Source organism: Ailuropoda melanoleuca, chromosome 6, assembly GCF_002007445.2.
Source record: "Ailuropoda melanoleuca isolate Jingjing chromosome 6, ASM200744v2, whole genome shotgun sequence".
Classification (NCBI taxonomy): Eukaryota; Metazoa; Chordata; class Mammalia; order Carnivora; family Ursidae; genus Ailuropoda; species Ailuropoda melanoleuca.
Window position 1 is genome coordinate 103,131,121 of NC_048223.1, and position 25,420 is coordinate 103,156,540.

The 25,420-nt window shown below is 38.9% G+C and overlaps 1 protein-coding gene across 7 annotated transcripts in view; it reads right to left on the reverse strand.

The window, feature by feature from the left end:
- The window catches only part of ARMH3 (armadillo like helical domain containing 3), a 187,836-nt gene that overhangs the window by 59,372 nt on the left and 103,044 nt on the right, over positions 1-25,420 (reverse strand). For 3 of the 7 annotated variants that reach the window (XM_002913875.4, XM_034663168.1, XM_034663163.1), the window contains exon 23: positions 17,790-17,865. In XM_002913875.4, the coding sequence (XP_002913921.1) occupies positions 17,790-17,865 (76 nt within the window). Of the gene's footprint in view, positions 1-8,160; positions 8,268-17,789; positions 17,866-22,558; positions 22,713-25,420 lie in introns of those variants that run through there. The other 4 variants (XR_004626248.1, XM_034663164.1, XM_034663165.1 and 1 more) reach the window with 3 other exon arrangements.

The following is a 25,420-nucleotide window of genomic DNA, read 5'->3' on the forward strand; positions in this document are numbered from 1 at the left end:
TTTCCTGTCACCCTGCAGCATCCTAAGAAACAAACTCTTTTCCCCCACACACTACCATTTAGCTTTACACTTGTTCTACATCTTGCACCAGTAGCTTCTATGTTCTTAATCACTTTTCAATTGAGCCAAGAATCTTCAGTATCTCACCTTTAATCATTACAGGAAAACCAAACAGAGCTTTTCCTGACTCATTTGCAGTTAGTGTACTTTCTGCAAGTCAAAGATACATACCAGGATCAACAGAGGGCACACAGAAACCTTACGGTATTACCCTCTAATACCAGCCAAAAAGCTACACAGGGCTTTGTTCTTCCTAAGACAGTATTCCATCCCAAAAACAATCTTTCAAATATATGCTGTATTAATTAAACTAGAGAAGAGGAAAAAAAATGTCAGCATAATTAACATACAAAGCAACAGTATGGCCTAATTAATCACCATGAAGAGCAATCGAATAAAATACTATGCATTTTTATGGAGCAATTTAATCTGGCAAGTAATTAATCACAGAAACACTAAGCAAAACAAATGGATTTCCCTTTATGGAAGTCACATTTATCATCTGTAATGTATCCCAAACTCTAATTTGTTATCCTGACTCAAAATTATCCAGGAGACAATGAATTGTCAGCTTTACTAGATAGAACACTGATTTCTGGTGAAAAAGAACACTGAGCTTTTCAAATCAAATTACAGTCCCTGAGCACCCGAAGAGCTAAGGGTTATGGGGCTGAAGTACATGTCAATAGGCATGGAGGTCTTAACTGTAAGAGTTCTAAGTCTAGATCAGTTTAGCGAAATCCATAAATAATTGCTAAATGACTCATGAAAGAAAACACTCAGCATTAGGATTGACAATTATGGGTCACGGATATTTAAAAAACCCAAAGACAGGATCCTCAATAACTGACAACAGGGGGAAACAGAGCTGTTGATCTCAGAACAAGCAAAGGGGAGGAAGTACACATCAACGCAGTGAAATTGAATTCAAAGAAATCTTGACTCCTTCCTTCTCTCCCTTCTTTTCTTCCTCCCTCCCTCCCTCCCTCCCTCCCTCTCTTCCTTCCTTATACAATAACCATTTTCCCTAGGCCCCAATAGCTTCACCAGTTTGAAGAATACCAACAGACTGATTTTTTGAATAGCCCCAATTTTCAAAGATAGAGTGATACACACTAGCTAAGAAGGTCCAAGAAACTGTCTTCATATCTCCTCCTTCCCAGCCACCCTCTCTGCTTGCCTATATTTGAGACCAGAAGAACTGCCCTTTTCTTTGCCAAGGAAGTTCATGGCACTTCAAGTCTTTCATTTAATATTCCCATCTCTGGCCTTTTTTTTCTTTATGTACTAGTCTTGAAGGGCTCATGCTCTCTCTCTTTTTTAAGCAAACTCCTATAATTTGTTTTATTTATTTATTTTTTAAAGATTATTTATTTATTTATTTGACAGAGAGAGACAGCCAGCGAGAGAGGGAACACAAACAGGGGGAGTGGGAGAGGAAGAAGCAGGTTCATAGCGTTGGAGCCTGATGTGGGGCTCAATCCCATAACGCCGGGATCACGCCCTGAGCCGAAGGCAGACGCTTAACGACTGCGCCACCCAGGCGCCCCAACCCAACAGAGTCCCAAGCATTTGCTGGTTCCATCAAAGTGGTTTTCTCTTTACTGACCTGCTTGACCTCCAGTGTTAAGATCCCATGAAACATTCAATACTTATTCAACTGTACAGAGAAAGTCATGCTTTTCACACTTTACCCTGGCTGTACTTAAAACTTGAGAAAAGCTGTTGTAGATATCCTATTTGGTCCAGGGCATTTCCCCCTAGATTTTAACCCTTACCCTCCTCTCCAAACCTTCTTGCTCTATTATCCCTAGCTTACATCTACAACTTGTTTCCGAACTCTTCCACCCTGCCCTTTCAGTCCATTTGTCTTCTGTAGAGTCTGACTGACATTTTTGTTCAGTGATTCTTTGAAATGTGGTCTCTGAATTGTCCTATGGGCTCCCTCCATCAGCCCAACAGTAACTGAAGTACTATTACTTCCAGGCCATTCCAGATTAGGCCCAGCCAGTATCCTGAATACCCACTTGTCTAAGAGAGCGGAACTCTGTCTATAGATCTATATTCAACAGATATTCACTGAACACAGCAACTGTGTTACTGAGTTAGACATGGATGTTGCCTGTCTTCAAAGAGCTCACAGCCTAATAATAAAGAAGACAAACAGACAAGCAGATAGTTAGTACTGTAGTATGGCTAGGCCTGGCTCTATGGATGAAGCAATAATCAAGGTGTACTATTTCAGGGGGTAAGCTGACAAGTTGGGGAAGGACATCCAAGGCAGGGAGAAAATATATGTACATATATATAGGGTCAGGAGTATGGAACAGTTTGTCCAGAGAACTATAAGTGGTCTGGCACAGCTGCGATGAAGAGTCCAGAAAGCATATTAAGAATGGAACTGGGGACACCTGGGTGTCTCAATTGGTTGAGCGTCTGACTTCGGCTCAGGTCATGATCTCAGGGTCCTGGGATGGAGCCCTGCATCAGGCTCCCCACTCAGCAGGGAGTCTGCTTGTTGCTCTCCCTCTGCCCCTCCCCCTGCTTGTGTTCTCTCTCAAATAAATTTTTTTTAAAAAAAAGAATGGTACTGGGGCTCCTGGGTGGCACAGTCGTTAAGCGTCTGCCTTCGGCTCAGGGCGTGATCCCAGCGTTCCGGGATCGAGTCCCACATCAGGCTCCTCCGCTGGGAGCCTGCTTCTTCCTCTCCCACTCCCCTGCTGTGTTCCCTCTCTCGCTGGCTGGCTGTCACATAAATAAATAAAATCTTAAAAAAAAAAAAAAAAGAATGGTACTGTATGCCATGCTACAAAGCTTGAATTTTCTTTAAAGATTTTATTTATTTACTTGAGAGAGAGAGAAAGCAAGCATGAATTGGGGGCAGAGGGAAAGGGAGAAGCAGACTCCCCACTGAGCAGGGAGCCCAATGGGGGCAGATCCCAGGACCCTGAGATCATGACCTGAGCTGAAGGCAGATGCTTAACCAATTGAGCCACCCAGGTGTCCCCAGAGCTTAAATTTTATTCTGCAGGTGTGGAGGGAGCTGGTGAAGGAATGAACACAGGGAAGAGAACAAGAGACAGAGAAAGAGGCACAGAAGATTAGACTAGAGGCTTAGAGAATCCAACTGATGAAGAAATGGGGAGAATAAATAAATTAACTGTGGTATTTGGATAATAAAATACTGCTGAGCAATAAAAAGGAATGAACTACTAGATACTAGATAGATAGCTGCACATCTATGTTCATAGGAGCATTATTCACAACAACCAGAAGGTGGAAACAACCCAAGTGCCCAACAGATAAACAAATAAACAGAATATAGTTTATACATATAATGGAATGTTATTTAGCCTTAAAAAGGAAGGGAATCCTGTCATATGCTCCAACATGAATGAACTCTGAGGTCATTATGCTAAGTGAAATAAAGCAGTCACAAAAAGACAAACAGGATTCCACCTATACGAGGTATCTGAAGTAGTCAAATTCACAGAAACAGAAAGTAGAATGGTGGTTGCCAGGGACTTGGGGGAGGAGCTGTTGTTTAATGGGTATACAGTTTCAGTTCTACAAGATGAAAAAGCTCTGGAGATATGTTGTAGACCAATGTGAATACACTTAACACTACTAAACTGTATACCTACAAACAGTTAAGATGGTAAATTTCCTCTCTTTCTTACCACAATTTAAAAGTGTTTAAATTTGGGCACCTGGGTGGCTCAGTCGGTTAAGCATCTGCCTTCGGCTCAGGTCATGATTCTGGAGTTCCAGGACCGAGTCCCACAGCAGGCTCCTTGCTCAGCAATGAGTCTGCTTCTCCCTCTGCCCTTCACCCTGCTCGTGCTCTCTCTCTCACTTTCTCTCTCTCTCTCAAATAAATAAATAAAATCTTAAAAAAAAAAAAGTGTTTAAATTTTTTAAAAAAGGAATGAACTAATATACACAAAGTGGATGAATTTCAAAAACATTATATTGAGTGTAAGAAGACAGACACAAGAGAGGATCTACTATATGATTCTGTTTTTTTTTTTTTTTTAAGATTTTATTTATTTATTCGACAGAGATAGAGACAGCCAGCGAGAGAGGGAACACAAGCAGGGGGAGTGGGAGAGGAAGAAGCAGGCTCACAGCAGAAGAGCCTGATGTGGGGCTCAATCCCATAACGCCAGGATCACGCCCTGAGCCGAAGGCAGACGCTTAACCGCTGTGCCACCCAGGCGCCCCTATATGATTCTGTTTATATGAAACTCAAGAATAGGAAAAACTAATTTATGGTCAAAGAAGTCAGAAAAGTGCATAAAAGTTCCCTTTTCTGGGGAAAAGGAGAGTCGTGAGGGACTTTTTGCAGTGGGTGGAAATGCTCTAAATCTTGATCTGGATGGTATTACATAGGTATATACATATGTAAAAAGTTGTCCAATTACATACCTATGTATTTTGCACATTTTACTATATTTAATACTGTAATTAAAAAAGAAACAAAGAGGTTTTCAGTGAGTCGGTAACATTCTATTTATTAAGGTGAGTGGCTCATTTTAGGATCAAGCTTTATTATAAATATACATTAATATAGTACTCTTCAGAATTTGTTGAATAGTTCAATTTTTTTAAGTAGGAAATTAATTCTGAGTAAATGAGCAAAAGGAACACATTTTAACCCATCCCTATCTGAATCCCAACTAGTAAATTATCCCATAAGGAAGACGATTTACAGTCAAAACCCTGGTCAGAAATCTTCCACTCCTTTCTACCCAGACTGAGTTCCAACTACCTACCTATAGGTAGGTAATTCTGCTGCCTTTTCAGGGGTGTCACCAACATAAATGCAGGAGAGGAGAGACCAATGAGAACCAATGCATCTGGAACTTCCTTAAGATTGAGAATTTTCATCATATGAAAATAACGTCAAATGAGAGAGAAATTAATGTTCATTGGTGTACAGGGCAGTGAAAACGCATAATCGCACTCTGTGTTTGACATCCCACTCACATGTTATTGGTTTAAAACGAATTATATAGAAACCAATTAGAACAAAAAATCTCATTAAACCTCTTACAATAGGAGCCCACTTTGCTAGAGCATGCATAATATCTGGGCCCCAGGGAGAAATGTATAATCGAGGTAAAATTAATCAAAACCTACATAAAAAGAACAGCAAGAGACAGTTTAAGAAGAAAATCTTTATCAGTGTTAGAAATTCCTGAAGTCTGATCAGTGAGTGCATAATTCTGCTTATTATTATCTTCCACTATGTAACACTATATTTATAATTAGGCTGGTATCACAGTAAAATGACAGTAAAATGCAGACACAATTCATTTAACAATTAATGTACTGAAGCTAAAAATTCTTACCATGTCATTAATTGCCAGCTTAAAACGCTGCCTCAGTTTCAGTTTTAGATGATCACACACCTTCTTTAAGAACCCAGGGGAAATGCAATGCACAAGGCAAAGCTTGTTTAGAGGAGAAATAGCAGGCAGCAGTGAGTTTCACACTTTTCTCTCCCCACGGACCCCAACTCAGAAGAGCCTTTACTGTGACCACCAAGCTTACTACTAATTAAAAGAGAAAACAGTAAAGAGCGTCTTCCTTCTCGGTAAAGCCCTCCCACCTGACCTTACTCCAAACTGCCTCTTCATTGTTCTCTACCTGTTAGGTTTTAATTTCTCAATATAAGAAGAACTAATGCTTTCTACAACCTTTCTTCCTTCTTGCTCTTCTCCTTCCTTTTTAAAAAAATTGATTTAATTTATTTATTTCAACTGGTAAATCCCTCTTCTGGGGTTTTAGGAGAGTAGGAGGACACAGGAAGATTTGAACCATTCTATGAAGGTTGTCGTCCCTGATTTTTCTATAAAAGGATTTTATTTTTCTAGTCTGGCCCTGGCTGATGATTCCCCACCCACAGTTTTTTCTTCACAAATTTATTTTTTACAAAGAGCTTTGCAGTTGATTCTTAAGGAGGTTTTTTCCCAGTGTTTGAGGCCATTTTATATAAGAGCAGCAAGCCAAAACCCAGAAAAGGGAGAAAATATTCCCAAATCATCCACCAAATCAGTAGCAGAGTCAGGATTAGATCAAAGCATCTGGACAAAAATTTAGAAGGCATATTTATCAAATGTGCTGATGATACAAAGTTGCAAAAGAAAACCAATACAGAGAATGACATAATCAGGACTCAAAAAATATCCTGATGAACTAGAATGACGAGCTGCAATGAACAAGACACATTTAATAAGGATAAAGAGTTTAATTTAGGTTAGTTTAAAGAAAAGATCAACGGGAGAGGTTTAGGAGATTCACCAACACAGTAATAGTAGCTCTGAATGGTAAGATTTTAGATGATTTTACTTTACCTTGTTCTTTGCACTTTTCTGCATTAAAATTTCTATAACGAATAGGTAGCACCTGGGTGACTCAGTTGGTTAGGTGTTAGCCTCTGACTCTTGATTTCAGCTCAGGTGATGACCTCTGAGTCATAAATCAAGCCCTGCATAGGGCTCCGGACTCAGTGTGGAGTCTGCTTGTCCTTCTCCCTTCCTCTCTACCCGCTCTGTGCACACGCGTGTGCTCTCTTTCCCTCTCTCTCAAATAAATAAATCTTTAAAACAAACAAATAAACAACCACGACCACCACTCAAAACACCACTACCAACTTAATAATTCAAGGATGGGGGAAGAGTTAGCTTGACAGCAGGTCACTTCAAGCCGGTTTTGAAGGTTTTAGTGGGACCTAAGCTTGTTATGGACCAACAATGCAAGTCAGCTGCTGAAAAACTAACACAATTGGAGCCTGCAAATAAAATGTGTCCAGATCCCGGGTGCTAACAGTATCCCATTAATCTAAACTACTCAGATCATATCTGGATCCAGTTCTAGGTGTCATTCAATCCAGTAAACATTTACTGAATGCTTATTTGGTACAAGGCATGCCCTAACAATATACTTTAGGAGGTAAACTGAGAAGTTAGAATATGTCTAAAAGACAATCACAGTATGCCAAAGATTTTAAAACCATGACATATGATGAACAACTGAAGGAAGAAAGGATACTACAGAAGAGCAGGAGTATACATTTTAGCCCTCTGAAGAAGTTAGTATGTAGAAGAGAGTACATTTTTTTTTTTTTTTGGTGTTGCATCTAAAGGTTCAGGTTAGAAAGAGGCAGATTCCAACATGAGGAATAGATTCTCATCATTTTAAGATTTTAAGATCACTAAAATCTTAAGTAATCTCTACACCCAATGTGGGTCTTGAACTTACAACCCTGAGATTAAGAGTTGCACGCTCCACCAAATGAGCCAGCCAGGTACCCCCAAATTCTCATCATTTAAAAAACTGAATAGTCTGTAGCCTAAAGTATTAAGCACTATTTCACTAAGTATTCAAGGAGAGGCTGGATATGATCTCAACAAGTAAGATTTATGCTTTGGGAAGGAAACCAGAGTAGATGGCCTCTTCAGTTCTTTCAGCTTTCAAGGTTCTGTGATCCTGGCACTGCTAATCTGCAAGATCAAAGTCCAGTAGAAAAGAGGAGGTATGGTACCTGTCATTCTGGTATAAATCTGAGAATTTAGAGTGATTACGCTCCTATGAACCAAAAACACTCCTCTTTTTCTTCACAATAATTCAAAGAAAACTAAAGTTTCATCTGCTGAAGAGATGCCTATTGCGTTTGTTGATAGGATAATATATTGCTACCCAACAGCAATGGCTTCCTCAACCCACTAGCAGATTAACAATCTACTGTGTTCTACATGGTTAGAATACCTAAATTAGTTGACCAGAGTTCCATCCTGACTTTTAGGAAAGAAAAAATGGAGAAGGAAAATTAAGGGATAAGATGAAGAACTGCCCACAATTTAAAAAGACCACTTTTTTTAAGTGCCCTAGATATGGGATGGAAGGAAAGAAATTAGGGACCTAAATTATGCCTATTGATCCCATTTGTGGCTAGCATTTGGAGAAGTTACAATTAGAAACCAGCATTTTGTGAACTAAGTCATGATTAAGTATCTATACTTTCTAACAAGAGTTCCTTCTGAAGAAGAAAAAAATCAACCATTTCTCAGGTGAAAATGAAACTTTTTGTCTTACCTTGGAATCAATAATAATTAGGAAGCAGCACATCCCTAAAGGACCAAGGACAGCTGTACCAGCAAAAGCAGGCCATCTCCAGTGAGCCAAAGGACGAGAAGAGGTGGCTGGGAAAAAGCAAAAGCCCAGGAATAATAGGCTTTGGACTGTGAGACTCTACCCCCTTCCCACCCCAATAACCCTACTAATAAAATGAGTCAAATATCTTTCTTCCTGACCTACTAAGACAGGGCAGCAAGTCTAGGTCACCTTGACTGCCCCTCTGGTTCTCAACTCCCAACATTTAGAAACAGTTGTAGACAAGGAATCAGCAACAGAAACAGAAGAATAAAGAAATGCTCCTAAAACCAGAGGCTTCTTCTTTTTTTTTTTTTTAACACTATATTTATTTATTTATTTATCTGCGAGAGTCAGGAGGGGAAGGAGCAGAGGGAGAAGGACAAAGCAGACCCTGCCCTAAGAACAGAGCCTGATGCAAAGCTCGATCTCAGGACCCTTAGCTGAACATTATCTTAGCTGAAATCAAGAGTTGGATGCTTAACCAACTAACCACTCAAGAAAGGATCTCAAGTCAATCTCACACAAACACACCACACTTCCTCTCATTCATTCTTTCTCTCTCTGAATTTCTCTCTTGCCAGGTTTTTGATGCTTACCTAATAAAAAACTGAAAAAAGCATAGGGTAGGACCTACTAACTAAAAGATTAGCAGAATAAAGGACTTACATCAGATGGCTCATCTCAGATACCCATAAAAAAATCAATGCTAAGTTTAAAACCTAAAGTTAGGGGCGCCTGGGTGGCACAGCGGTTAAGCGTCTGCCTTCGACTCAGGGCGTGATCCCGGCGTTATGGGATCGAGCCCCACATCAGGCTCCTCTGCTGTGAGCCTGCTTCTTCCTCTCCCACTCCCCCTGTTTGTGTTCCCTCTCTCGCTGGCTGTCTCTATCTCTGTCGAATAAATAAATAAAATCTTTAAAAAAAATGTATCAAAGACCTGAATGTAAGAGCTAAAACTATAAAACTCTTAGAAGGAAACATGGGAAAGCTGCAGGACTTGAATTGGCAATAATTGCTTGGATATGACACCAAAAGCATGGTCAACAAAAGAAAAAAACAAGCTGGACTTCATCAAAATTAAAAACTTTTATGCATCAAAGGACACAATCAACAGAATGAAAAGGCAATTCAGAGAAAAAAATATCTGCAAACCATGTATTTCATAAGAGATTGGAATCCAGAATATATAAAGAATTCTTAAAACTTAACAACAAAACAACCAAACAACTCAATTAAAAAATTGGCAAAGGACAAGAGTAGACATTTCTCCGAAGATAGACAAATAGACAACAAGCACATGAAAAAGATAACCAATACCACTAGTCATTAGGGAAATGCAAGTCAAAACTGCAATTCAATACCACTTCATACCCATTAGGACAATTATTATCAAAAAATAGAAAATAACAAGTGTCAGCCAGGATATAGAGAAATTGGAACGCTTGCACAACATTGGTGGGAATGCAAAATGGTGCAGCTGCCATGGAAAAGGGCATGGTAATTCCCCCCAAAAACTAAAAATAAAATGACCATATGATTCAGCAATTCCACGTCTGGGTATATACTCAAAAGAAGAAAAAGCAGGTTCTCAAAGATTTGTACACCCATGTTTATAGAAGCATTATTCACAATAGCCAAAAAGTGGAAGCAATGCAAGGGTCCATGAATGGATAAATGGATAAATAAAATGTGGTATACATACAATGGAATATTATTCAGTCTTTAAAAAAAGGGGTGGAAGGGTGCCTAGCTGGCTCAGTCAGTGGAGCATGGGACTCTTGGTCTTGGGGCTGTGAGTTCAAGCCCTATGCTGGGTGTAGAGATCACATTAAAAAAAAAAAATGGAAGGAAATTATGATACATGATAAAATATGGAAGAATCTTGAGGATATTATGCTAAGTAAAATAAGCCAGGCACAAAACAACAAATATTATTTAATTCCTCTTATAAATATGTTCTTAGAATAGTCAAACTCACAAACACAGAAAGTGGAATGGCGATTGCCAGAGGCTAGAGGAGGAGAGAATGAGGAGTTAACTGTTTCAGTTTCAGTTGAAGAATATGAAAAAGATGGCTCATGGTGATGGCTGTACAACAGTGTGGATATACTTAATGCCACAGAACTGCAGACTTAAAAATGGTTAAAATAGTAAATTTTATGTTATGCATATTTTCTTGCAATTTTCTTTAAAAAAAAAAAAAAAGCAAAGTGAGGGGTGCCAGGGTTTTGAGATCAGCCCCTGCACTGGGCTCTGTGCTCAGCAAGGAGTCTGCTCGAGATTCTCCCTCCCTCCCCCTTTTTCCCCATCTGTCCCCCACCCCGCACTCTATTGGGCTCCTTCTCTCCAATAAATAAATCTTTGAAAAAAAAAAATAATAATGATAAATTTAAAAAATTTACAAAGCAAAGTGGAAAAAGACCCCAAGGGAATTTCAGATTGAGGGAAGGAGGGTTTTTTTTGTTTTTGTTTTTGTTTTTAAGATTTTATTTATTTGACGGAGAGAAAGACAGCCAGCAAGACAGGGAACATAAGCAGGGGGAGTGGGAGAGGAAGAAGCAGGCTCCCAGCAGAGCAGGGAGCCTGAGCCAGCGCTCGATCCCAGGACCTTGGGATCACACCCTGAGCCAAAGTCAGAGGCTTAATGACTAAGCCACCCAGGCGCCCCAAGGAGGGGTTTTATATACTAAAGTCACACTCACCTAAAATCACAGCAGCCCCAACTAAAAATCTTAATATTCCATTACAAATATCTGAATCTCTTCAACCAAGATTTCTTTACTGTACTGCAGTTCACCAAACCCAGCTATGACCTAATGCAAAACCTCACTCTGCAGCATAAACCGAGTTAGGGCAAAACAGATGATTAACCACATGGGATTCAGTGTTTGGTTTTTTATTTCTAGCTGTAGTCTTAAGAGATTAGAGAACAGGAACTATTAGAATAATATGTAATGCTCCCAGTCATTGGGGAAAAGATATTATAGCAGCCTCATTTCGGTGCTTTGTTTTAATCTGCATAATGCTTTTCATTCTCTGTAATGGGAGATCAGCAGGGTCTGATTAACAGAAGAAAGGTCATTACTGATAAATTCTAACCCAGGGGATAATCTGAGCCTGCCTATCTGCCACTTTTGAGCAGACAGCTGGTCTAGAAGCTTATTTTCACGTACTTCTTGCTATTCAAGGGTCATCAGCCCAATGTCTCTGCTCCTGTCATGTGATTGCTTTGGTCCATACTTACTTTTCACTAGACTACACTGCATCCTTCAGCTGAAGTGCCTGGTGTCAAACTTCCTCCTCTCAACTCATCAATATCCATTCTGACATAAGAACTGTGACTAAGAGGCAAATTCTATAGCCCAAACAGGTTCATGGGCAAGAGGATTTGGAGGGACTCTGCCTAGCTGAGACCTCGCATTCCCTTTCCAACCCTAATTCCGGCCATCAACAGTGAATTGCTCTCCCTGATTATCGCCTGAGGGCTTTTTCTCCATGACATTCAGAATTCTATATGCAGCCTGCTCCAAAGGGTGCTATGCTCAATGAACCCCCCTATCTAGAGGCTGCTGAGAGCTATTCTTATTCCCCAGCCTCCCTAGCAGAGTGTACATTTAAAGCTTTCCTCCTCCTCCTCTTTTTTTTTTTTTTGAGGGAATATTTTTTATGATGAAGGAAAACAGCTACATAAGCACATAAGCAGGAAGTAGGGGGAGGACTACTTCAGCACTGAAACAAAAAGATCATGGAGCAAAGAGAGGGACAAGAGGCAAACTCACAAGGTGAACAATGAAGACACTTACAAAGAAATGCACTAAATTCTCATTCCAAACCCCAAGTTTGTCACTAACCACAGCAATATCTAAAAAAGTCATTGTTGTCAGCCCTGGAGGCCTAATGGATAAAAAGTCATTACCAAAGAAAAACTAAATTTTAGCTTAATGCATTCCTAATATAGGAAAAATTTTAATATATTAATCACATAGTTAAAACTTTATCCACCTTAAGAAAATCAAAGATCAGGAAAAAAACCTATTTGCAGTGATTCAGCCACTATTTCTGTGAGCAACCAGAGAACAGGATTGTGAACTTGGTGCTAATAAAATGCTAATTAAGTGAAAAGCATTAAGATGTTAACTTGAACAGATTCATTAAGGGCTTCAAATTACTTACCTTGAAAGTTGTTTGGTTAGATGAAGATCAGATTTTAGTCTAACATTTTTCTTTTTCTCTTTTGACTAATTAGGTTAATAGTCAGTAGACATCTACCTAAAGCATAGGACCTCACTAGGGTAACCCGCTAAGTGGCAGGAAATATTTAGCATGGAAGTCTCCAAGCAAAACTTCCCAAATGCTTTCCTTCCAGTCCTGCATTCGGCCCCTCAAAGTATTCTTCCTTTGCGGCCCACTTGATCCCTGAAGGCAGTTGAAGTAACAATTATACAAAGTAGAATTTTAAAGGTAGAGCAGTAATATTTTATTTTTCTTGTGGCAAAACAAAGGAACAACACGCCTATGGAAAGGAACAAATATAGGGCCCTGTACATTAATGACATCAGGTATTCCAATAAAAATAGCAGTCTCGGGGCACCTGGCTAGTTCAGTCAGTAGGGCATGTGGCTCTCGATCTCAGGGTCATGAGTTCAAGCCCCACACTGGGCAAGAAGGCTACTTAAAAAAAAAAAAAAGAAGAAGTTTCTCAAAAACACTAATTTGAAAAGATACACACCCCTATGTTTACTGCAGTATTATTTACATTGGCCAAGATAAGGAGGCAATCCAAGTGTCCATCAAGAGATAAATGGATAAATTTATGGTATATATACATATACATTCACACAATATGGAGTATTACTCACCCATAAAAAAGAGTGAGATCTTGCCATTCACAACAACATAGATGAACCCAGAGGGTATTATGTTAAGTGAAATAAGTCAGACAGAGAAAGACAAATACCACAAGATTTCACTTATATATGAAATCTAAAAACTAAAACAAACAAGCAAACAAACAAAAACAGACTCATAAATATAGAGAACAAACTGGTGGTTACCAGATGGGTGGGGCTGGGGGATGGATGTTATAGGTGAAGCAGATTGAGGTACAAATGTCCAGTTACAAAATAAGTAAAGATGAAAAGTACAGCATAGGGAATATAATCAATAATATTGTAATAACTATGTGTGGCTACAGATGGTAACTACACTTATCATGGTGAACATTGCACAATGAATAGAATTGTCGAGTCACTAGGCTGTACACCTGAAACTGACAGAACATTGTATAGTCAACACTATACTTCAATTTAAAAACGGCAGTTTCTAAGCAGCTGCATTTTAAGAATCTCTCTGAAGGATCAAACAGGAAGAGAGAGACAAATTGTTTAAACACAAATAACTCTGACAATTAAAGAACTGGCATGACTAAGCCACGAAAGACAAGTGAAAAGCAAACAGACTGACACTTTAGCAAATTTAGGCCTCCAAGCATGTGGAAGCACTTTTAACTTTCACTGTCACAATCTAAACTCCAAAGAACTTTAAAGTCTGCAGCCCTTCTGCTGCCTTTCACCTGCTGGTAAGATACTACGTTAGGGCCCCCATTAGATGTATTGCATTTCAGAAGACCCCAAAGATATAACTTGTAGCTGTCATCAACTACCAAACCAGCTTGAGGCCCTCTCAGCTGTTAGATGTCTGAAAATTTCATATGGAACCCAAACCTTTTCCATGGTTATCAAAGAACATACTACAGGAAAGGTAGCTAAGAGTTTGTTCATTCTGCCTTAGAAATCTTTTCCAGCTGCAGGATCAGCACAAATAATCTTTATAACAACAAAAGTAAGTGTTGCACACTTTCACAGTTTTACTTCTAAGCCTTTATATACTCTATCCTTATTAATAAACTTGGCGGCCAATAGATAAACATTCCATAGTATCCCTGGGAGACCCATGGGTCCAATCTCCTGACACAGTCTCTTGTTTTCTAAACCACCCAAAGCTAATAGTGTCATGGATGTACAACACAAGCTCTTAGAAAAAACTGAAGGAACATAAGGCAGCATTCATTACCACTGGAGTGGAACGCAGACTTAGGCATACCCTTTTTTACCCTCAGCCAAGAGAATACTAACTCTGAGAAAAGAAACTCCCTGTATCACCCTCATTCAAAGCATCAAAATCTATCTACAAAAAAAAAAAAAAAAAGAGAGAGAAACATCTTTTAAGGTTAAGGATAACATCTTAACTTTTATAGAAAGGGCAAATGAAGACATACTTAGGAAACATTCTAAGGAAGGCTCAAAATGCTAATCCTAAAAACAGTATGGCAATTACTCAAAAAATCAGAATGATCATATGATCCACCAATTCGACGTCTAGGTATATGCACAAAAGAAGTGAAAGCAAGGACTGGACAGATATTTGTACACCCATGTACAAATAACCAAAATATAATGACTAAAAGGTGGAAGCAACCCACTTGGGATTTCAACAATGGATGAAGAGATAAACAAAATGTGGCGTATACATACCATGGATTATTAATCAGCCTTAAAAAGGAAGGAAATTTTGCCACATACTACAACAGAGATGAATCTTAAATACATTATGCTTCAGGCCAGTATTTTATAGTTGACTAAGTGCTTTCACATACGTTATATAATTCTCACAACTATTCCCCCACGAAACAGTTGATATCATCAATGATCTTCATTTTATAGATAGTGGAAAGAGATCCAGAGAAGCTAAAAAACTTGCTCAAGTTCACACAGTAAGTGGTAGAGACAAAAATTTTAAATCCAGCTTCTCTAACTAAAATTTCCATGCTCCTTTCAATACATCATGTTGAGTTTTCTGTTAACCTCCATGGTAGCTTCTGATGCAACTCTATGGGAGCCATTATGGTACAGAAGAAGGAGCCCTGGGGTGCTAGGCTGGCTCAGTTAGGGTGCCTGGCTGGCTCAGTCAGTGGAGCATGTGGCTCTTGATCTTAGGGTTGTGACTTTGAACCCCAAGCTGAGTGTAGAGATTATTTAAAAATAAAAAACCTTTAGAAGAAAGAACCCTGAGCACTGGACTTGGGAGTTAAAGGACCAATGATTCTCAGCTTTGCCGAACAATTGTGGGACTTTCTGTAATTCACAATATCTTTAAGACTCAGTTTCCTCACTGGTAAAAAGTGTATTTTTGAAAGCTTATGATATACTCTATAGAGTTTGAATACTGAAGAAAACAGTATATAAAAGAGCACAAACTGGGGCGCCTGGGCGGCTCAGTCATTGGGCGTCTGCCTTCGGCTCAGGGCGTGATCCCAGAGTCCTGGGATGGAGCCCCACATCAGGCTCCTCCTCTGGGAGCCTGCTTCTTCCTTTCCCACTCCCCCTGCCTGTGTTCCCTCTCTCGCTGGCAGTCTCTCTCTGTGTCAAATAAATAAATAAAACCTTTTAAAAAAAAAAAGAGCACAAACTTTATCACTTTTTTTTTTTTTTAAGATTTTATTTATTTATTCGACAGAGATAGAGACAGCCAGTGAGAGAGGGAACACAAGCAGGGGGAGTGGGAGAGGAAGAAGCAGGCTCCTAGTGGAGGAGCCTGATGTGGGGCTCGATCCCATGACGCCGGGATCACACCCTGAGCCGAAGGCAGACGCTTAACCGCTGTGCCACCCAGGCGCCCCAAACTTTATCACTTTTTAAGTGTAAATAAGTGTCAAAAAGGAGAAAAGGCAAACTTCAGCTGGCTTAGAATAACCATTATTTTGCCCTGATCTGGCCTTAGCGTGATAAGCAACATTCAAACACATTTTTTCCTGTAACCTCTTGAGAAAAATGACTGGATCTTCGATACTTTTGACATATACTCCCAAGTCTAATTCATTAGTGACAGTGAAGACGATCTAATTATTCCCTGCAGCAAGTTCATCAAAGAAATGTAAGGAATGAAAATGAAGGTATAGGCCTGATGGAGACTTACAAAGAGAAGAAAGGTCATGGTTATAGGCATCTGCTCAAAGTTCAGCCCAGTCCTTTCTGGGCTATTCATAAAAAGCATAGGCCAAAAGCTTAAATCAGTTGTTTGATGGCCCTTGGGAAGAATAAGGACAGCAGCCAAGCCAAAAGCCACTGAAAGGGAAAGCAACAAAGGAGGAGATAAAGGAAGCATAAAGGAATGTGATCAAGGAAACAGGTCCCAGATGAAAAGGAGCTGCCTGGAAAGCCTAAGTAAATACATGAATAAATAAACACAACATAAATTATACCCATATGAACTTCATACTCTAGCCCAGAATCTGGAGCTTCTTTCAAACACCCACATTTGTCATACTGCCCTTGGGTCACAAAGGGATATTTGGGAGAGGGCAGTATGTAATTCCTGAGTCTTACAGAAAATCACATTTATCATAAGGCTTCACTACAGTATCTGGTTTATTTGCTAGGTACAGATATGCATTTGTGAGATTTATAAAACTGTGCTTGCAGCAAAATGTCTCTGGGGTCAGGTAAGGCAGATCATCCTTCAGTGCAATCTTGTTAGCACATCTCACCCCCATGCCCTGTCATTCCAGCTCTCCCAACACACACACTTCACACTTCTCCTTTTGTTCTCAGACGTGTCAAATACCACTGTAAATCACCACAAGACATTTTACTTTTTTAAAAAAAGGAGAGAGAGAGGAAAAAAATGAAAAAGAAAGAAAGGAAAAGAAAAGAAAGATACAGAAATAAACACTAAATCCCAGGTCTGTCACACATTAGAATCTATACCAAGTTGTAGATGTGCATTACCATCGCTGGGAATGTCTGGCAAGGCTTACATCTGGAGCTAAATCAAGTTTCCCCATCTGTTGGGTTTGCCTCTTCTACTCGAGTGTTAATTTTTCAATTGTTTGCAAGAACAATTTAATAACTTGAGAAAATGGGAAATGATAGGCACAAAGGGAATGAGGAATGTAAGGAAAGTCAGCCTGAAATTTCATGATAGTGAAAGCACATTCTCTCCATTTACAAACAGCTCACTCCTGTGAGTTTGTGGTACTTCCTCAAGACCCTAAGCCAAACTCCATGTCTGACTGAATTTTATCCAATACATATAGCACTCTATAATTGCTTTGCTGTTTCATAAGGAACCTAAAATAACTTAGCCCCATGAGCTCCATTTGCCTCTGTTTACCACAAATAGAAAGAGCCATGTAAAGCAAAACGTCAAAGTTCCAGATCCCCATGAGTCATTCCCTGAACTTATAGAGAATGGCAGAAAAAAAATTTCAGAGAAAAGCTTTCAGATGGCCTATACAGAGAAAACACTTTGGCAACAAAGATGCCTGAAAAGGGCTTGCAACCATCGCTTGGTACGAAAATTCATAGAATAGCACTGTGAGCTATTTCAATATGACAATATGAAAGTCTCATGCACTCCTGCTTTTCTTGATCAAGTACGACATTTCTTTCACTCCTACAGACATCAGGGCTTAAAATAGCAGTGATGTTCAACACACTCCACTCAGAAAGGTACAATAAACCTCAGGATGAGCCAAGGAACACTGAAAGAGGTACGTTCTCATTTCTTACCTGATATTAACCAACGCGTGGGTCACCTTGCTAGCTGCTTCTTTCCACTGGCCTGCATTGGTAGAAAGCCTCAGGACTATAAGGGAGAAAAGAAAAAAGATCTGTTAGACTCCCAGTATAAAACACAAATATGAGGAATAAAGACACATCTCAGAATAGCTTTATCAGAATAACCAAACAGAGCCTATACCAACATGCCGCCTAAAACTTGCTCATCTTAGAGAAAAATATAAGGGCTTATGCTCAACTAGCTTCACCAGGATTTTTTTTCTCTAGCTTTTTTTCACTTTGTATCAAAATACTCCTCTGCCTTGGGTTCCCCTCCATCTACTCCCTACTAACAGGTTTCCATACTTAGTTTTTACATTTGTTTAAAATCTGCACTGAGGTGGTAACGAAGATTAACCTGGCTGCCACATTTATCATTTCCCTAACAGCTGGGGCTGATTTAGTGGAAGAGGCTGGCTGAATAAGTATCCCTTCCTGCTCCATACATATCTTTCTCCTAAAGGTTTGCCCTGGGTCAAACAGGGCAAGTAATCTTGCCAGACAGAGGATGGTCATGTTTCAATCAAGGAGTAACCTGTTAGCTTCTGTGACTTAACTGTGTGACCTGCGACATGAATCAACAGGAATATCCTTCCCTTTTCTGACCAAATTCGATCTCTTTTCCACACTTACCAATAGGAGGAAAGATGATGGAAATATAGGACATCCTCAATCAGCTAAGAGCTTCAAGACCATACATTACAGTACTGATACCAATTTAGAAAAGAGACAAACCAGCACAATTGCTCCTTGGAAGAGCAAGAACATGGTGAGCACTCCAAGTTCATGTTTTTAATGAGCCAAGTTTACTATGTGCCAAGAAGTGAACAAAGTTAGGTTATAAGTGAGATAGCACAGAGATGAGGAAACAGACTCAGAGGAGACAAGTAATTGATCTAAGTCATTCAAACAGTTGTATGCACCTGAGCTAGAATTTGAACCTGGAGGGGATGACTCTGGAGCATGTACTTACAGTAAATGGTTATGAGTAGGAACCCTGAAGCCAAATGTCAAGTCCAATTCCAACCCCTGCCATTTACTAAGACCATAATAGCAATACTTACATGAAAGGATTATTATGAAAATTAAATAAGCTAATGTATATAAAGCCTTAGATCAGTGCCTGGCACATAGTAAAAGTTGTATATTAGCTATTATTTCAATAAATGGCCTCCCAAACCAATGAATGAATATACCTGAGACTTTCCCAAAGGAAGGGAAGTGGAGCCTAACAAACTTTAAGAAACGTGTAACCAATTTGCCTAGGAACTTTATACCTGAGTGCCATCACTACCTACTCCTACCCAGGATTCCAGCAAGGATAGGAGCAGCAGAAGCTAAATCTGAGGGAGGGCCTATGGCTGTCGCAGGGAAAGAAAACTCATCCGGCTGCTGTGCATCTCTTCTAGCAATACCTCCTTTTTATAAATTCATGCAATTTTATGAAAGAGAGTCTGGCAGCCTTAATAAAACATATTATCAGAACACTGCTTTTCTAATTTACAAGATTTAGTGCAGGGGAAGTTGTATAGTTCCAAGTTAAAGCTCCTTGGTCTGAAATCCGGTTTCACCCAGTATATGTGCAAATTTAATCATGTAATGAACACAACTGTTTCAGCAGGTCAGGCATATCTTTTCCAACCCAACTGTGAAACCCCTTAGATGTGTTTCACTAGATCCTAAACTCTCTGAGGGTGGGGACCAAAACATTTACGGAACTGAGCTGAATTTTCCTCTCCTTACCTCAGAGGGGTATTTAACTCTGTCCACGGATTATTTCTGTGTAACATTCTGTCAGCTCTGTTCCTTAGTGAACAGGCACCAGATGACCTCATCACTGCATTTCCTTTGGAAATGCCATAGGCTTTCACATTCTTTTCTGTTACCAAATTTAAACACAAAATTATTTCAAAATGCCCTAAAAGCCTCAAGCTAAGGTAATCATTTATGTAGTAAATTATGGTTCACAAAAATAACATACTACACAGCCATTTTAAAAAGAGATGTAATAGTAAAAACTGGCAACAACCATAATTTTCATGAAAAGAATGGTTAAATAAACTAAGCCCACACCATACAAAAAAAGAGAAAGATACAAGAAAATTACAAAAAAAGAATATTTTATGACATGTTTTAAAAAACACAAAACAGAAGGATAACGTGATTACAACTATGTAAAACTATGCATATGTGTAGGCTAACATACAACTATGAAAATAATCGTAGCACTAGAAAGGAGAGATTGTAAAATTTTTTATTTTTTTATCTTGATTTTTCTTTTTCTTTAGTATTTATAATTGTCTTTTTTTTTTTTTAAGATTTTATTTATTTATTTGACAGAGATAGAGACAGCCAGTGAGAGAGGGAACACAAGCAGGGGGAGTGGGAGAGGAAGAAGCAGGCTCATAGCAGAGGAGCCTGATGTGGGGCTCGATCCCATAACGCCAGGATCACGCCCTGAGCCGAAGGCAGACGCTTAACCGCTGTGCCACCCAGGTGCCCCTATAATTGTCTTTTTCTTAATGAAAAAAAAAAAACAGTTCAAAATATAGTATCATTTATGGCTCAGGGCAGCTCCTTTGGAGGGCCTTCCTATTCAGTGGACTTCACTGCAGTAAATTAAGGTCATAGGAATATTAAATGTGTGCCTTCACTAAAAATGTTTCAGTGAGGCTTCATCTTCTAGCCATGACAGAAGAACAAAACATAATTTACCCTCCTACCTTAAATGACAGAACACGGGACAAAACAGATGAAACAACAACTACCAGACATCGGACAATAGGCATACAGAACTGTGATCCCTGAAGAAAAAAAAAACAAGGTGAGCCCTATAATTACCCCAGCTTACTGCATGGAGAAATTTCTAGCCTGTGGGGCAGGGAGGAAGAACCTATACAGAACCCAGAACCCGTCTTGCCACTCCAAAGACATAGAGATCAACACTTAGATAGGCCAAGGCACCTAGAATTTGTGGGGCAGAGTACTGTAGAAGAGGTAGTCTGAAAAGGAACTCTGGAGGTCTGCAGAAGGGTCCTCTTGCATCTTTTGCTGATTCTGCATATACAGAAGAGGAAAATACTTGAGGCTGGGCACAAAAAACTACTGGAAAGGAAAAGAAACTATTAAGCTCACAGAGGGCTCCACAAATAAAATAATTTGTCCTTCTACCAGCAAGAATAGAAAGACCTACTCATACACTGGTTGTAAGACAGAGTCTGCAGATAGGTATTGCATTAGCAATTGGGACCAAATTAGCCTACATTAAAGATTGCTCTCAACCACCCCTGACAACCCTTAAATGCAAACCTGAAAGGATAAAACTGATTCCAAATAACATAACTACATTCTAGAACAAAGTTTACAATTATATAAAATAATATAACAAAATCTAGCACTCACAACACTAAAATCACAATATCCAAAATCTAATTTAAAAATTACCAGGCACTCAAAACAGAAAAATATGACCACATAAGCAAGAGAAAAACCAGTCAATAGAAACAGATCTAAACATAAAGAAAAATTAGCAGAATTAGCAGAATAGGACATTAAAACAACTACTGTAAATATGTTCCATATTCTCAGGAAGATTGAGGAAAATACAACTACAATGGGGAAAGAAATGGATATATTAAAAAGAAGTCCAAACAGAACTTCTAGGGAAGAAAAAAACCTTCTGAACTGCACACTACACTGGATAAAATGAATTAAGATTAATGAAATTAACAGCATATTAAAAAATACAAACTGGGAAGGAAGAAGTAAAGTTGTCACTTTTTGCATGTGACATGATACTCTATATGGAAACACTAAAGACTCCACCAAAAAACTATTAGAATAAATGAATTCAGTAAAGTAACAAGATACAAAATTAATATACAGAAATCTACTGTATTTCCATTCACTAATAACCAACGATCAGAAAGAGAAATTAAGAAAACAATCCCGTTTACAATTGCATCAAAAAGAATAAAATAACTAGGAATAAATTTAACTTAAAAGGTGAAAGACCTATACTCTGTGAACTATAAGACACTGGTGAAAGAAACTGAAGATGACATAAATAAATGGAAAGATACACCATGCTCACGGATTAGAAGAAGTAATATTGTTAAAATGTCCATACTACCCAAAGCAATCTATAGATTAAGCTCAATCTATATCCAAATACCAATAGCATTTTTCACAGAAATAGAGCAAATAATCATAAAATTTGTATGGAACCGCAAAAGACCCTGAATAGCCAAAGTAATCTTGAGAAAAAAGAACAAATCTGGAGGTATCATACCCCCAGATTTCAAACTATACTACAAAACTACAGGAATCAAAACAGCACAGTACTAGCACAAAAACAGACACATAGATCAATGAAACAGAGTAGAGAATCCAGAAATAAACTCACATATATTAATCTATGACAAAGGAGGCAAGAATATATAATGGAGAAGAGACAGTCTCTTCTATAAATGGTGTTGGGAAAACTGGATAGCTACATTCAAAAAAAAAGAAACTTAACCACTTCCTTACACCATACACAATAAACTCAAAATGGATTAAAGACCTAAATGTAAAACTTGAAACCATAAAATTCCTAAAAGAAAATATAGGCAGTAGACTCTTTTTTTTTTTTTTAAGATTTTATTTATTTATTCGACAGAGATAGAGACAGCCAGCGAGAGAGGGAACACAAGCAGGGGGAGTGGGAGAGGAAGAAGCAGGCTCATAGCGGAGGAGCCCGATGTGGAGCTCGATCCCGTAACGCCGGGATCACGCCCTGAGCCGAAGGCAGACGCTTAACCGCTGTGCCACCCAGGCGCCCCAAGGCAGTAGACTCTTGGACATCAATCTTAGGAGTATTTTTTTTGTATCTGTCTCCTCAGGCAAAGGGAAGAAAAGGAAAAATAAATTGGGATTACATCAAAATAAAGAGCTTCTGTATAGAGAAGGAAGGAAAACATCAACAAAACAAACCTACTGAATGGGAGAAGACATCTGCAAATTATACATCTGTTTAGGTGTTAATATCAAAAATATATAAAGAGGGGCGCCTGGGTGGCTCAGCTGTTAAGCGTCTGCCTTCGGCTCAGGGCGTGATCCCAGAGTCCTGGGATCGAGCCCCACATCAGGCTCCTCTAATGAGAGCCTGCTTCTTCCTCTCCCACTTCCCCTGCTTGTGTTCCCTCTCTCGCTGGCTGTCTCTCTCTCTCTGTCAAATAAATAAATAAAATCTTAAAAAAAAAAATATATATATATATAAAGAACTCCTACAACTCAACACCAAAAAAACAGACAATCTAATTAAATAATGAGTGGAAGACTTGAACAGACATTTATTCAAAGAAGACGCATAGATGGCTAATAGACATGTGAAAAGATGTTCAACACCATGACTCATCAGGGAAATGCAAATCAATACCACAATGAGATATCACCTCCACCTATCAGAACGGCTGGTAAGAAAAAGACAAGAAATAACAAGCACTGGCAAGGATGTGGAGAAAAGGGAACCCTCATGCACTGTTGGTAGGAATGTAAATTAACACAGTCACCACGAAGAACAGTATGAGGGATCCTTTAAAAATAAAAACTACCATATGATCTAGCAATTCCAGGTATTTATCCAAAGAAAACCAAAACACTAATTTGAAAAGATATCTGCAACCCCATGTTTATAGCAGCATCATTCATAACAGCCAAGACATGGAAACAGCCTAAGTGGCTATCAAAGGACGAATGAATAAAGAAGTTGTAGTGCATATATACAATGGAATATTACTCAGCTATACAACACAAGGAAATCCTACTATTTTTGACAATATGGATGGACCCTAAAGACATTATGCTAAGTGAAATAAGTGACACAGAGAAAGATAAATACCGTATGATCTTACTTATATGTATAATCTAAAAACAAAACAAAAACCAAACCCATAAAAAAAGAAATCAGATTTGTGGCTACTACCAGAGATGGAGGGTAGGGAGAGGCAGAATTGGAGGAAGGTGGTCAAAAGATACCAACTTCCCGTTACAGGATAAAGAAGACAAATAAGGGATATAATTTACAACGCGAGGATTTAGCTAACACAGCTGTATGATATACAGGAAAGCTATTAAAGAGAATAAAATCCTAAGAGTTCTCATCACGAGGAGAAAAAAAATTTTTTCCTTTCTTCTTTTATTCTTTTTATTGTATCTATGTGAAAAGACGGATGTTAGCTAAGCCTACTGTGGCAATCATTTCACTATATATGTAAATCAAATCATCATTCTGTATGCCTTAAACTTCACAGTGATGTGTGCCAATTATTTCTCAAAAAAACTGGGGTGAAAAAATGAAGGTGTGGTACCACTTCCAGCATGGCAGAGTAAAACCCACTACAGCCTCTCTCTCTCTCTTACTGATTATAGCTAAAAACCCTGTATTGAATACAAAAAGTAACTACCTGGGGGCTCTAAATTATTAAGCATAAGCAGACAGATTATAGAAGGAAGTCAAAACTTAGAGAAACACCCACAAAAGGAGTTTCAAGTTCTCTTTTCCCCTGTTTTTCTTTCAGGCTTTCACAGAGATGTATGGTGGAGAAGCTGGGTAGATGGCTAAAACTTCAATAGAAACCTCACCTTTCTGTAGATAGAAACCAAGAAAAGGGGCTTCTGCTGGTCAGAGAACATAGAATCCTGGACAAACCAAGAGAAAGTGTTCCCCTAATTCTGCATATAATAGTTGTACAATTCTCAGGCTCACGGCTGAGCTGAGCAAACATGGAACAGAGATACAGGCAGTAAACCAAAAGCTTTAAGAACTGAATGGATATTTGGTGGGGTTTCTGTGTGTGTGTTTTTTTAAAGATTTTATTTATTTATTTGAGAGGGAAAGAGAGAGCAGGGAGGGGCAGAGGGGGAGAGAGAAAGAATCTGAAGCAGACTCCACATTGAGTGAGGAGCCCAATGTGGGGCTCAATCTCACGACCCCGAGATCATGACCTGAGCCAAAACCAGGAGTCAGACACTTAACCGACTGAGCCACTCAGGCGCCCCCTGAATGGATATTTGAACCACAGTCCAAGTCTCAACTAATCCTTGAGTGGTACATGTGCGGACCAGATCCAAAGCAGCACAGAAAAGGCTCTGAAAACTGAACTGGTATTAGAACCACAACACACAGAAGGTGAGGCAGAACTTGCAGTCAAACTCCATCTGGGTTGCCTACCTCCTAAAACCAAACAAACAAATCTCCAGAGGATTATAATTGAACCCTGAGTCTACATAACATAACATTAAAAATGCCCAAGATGTAATCCAAAATTATTCAATTTATGAAGCACTAGAACATACAAAGAATCGGAATACACAATAAAAGAGGACAATGTGACAAATCCTCAAGAGAAAAACAAATGCTTAAAATGACAGACCTTAAAATTATCAGACTTAAAAGCAACTATTATCACTATATTCCATGAAAAAAAGGTAAACACACTTGAATGAATGGAAAGACAGGACTTCTTAGCAGAGCCAAATGAAATTATAAAAAAGAACCAATTAAAACATTTAGAACTAAAATATATATTATGTAAAGCAAA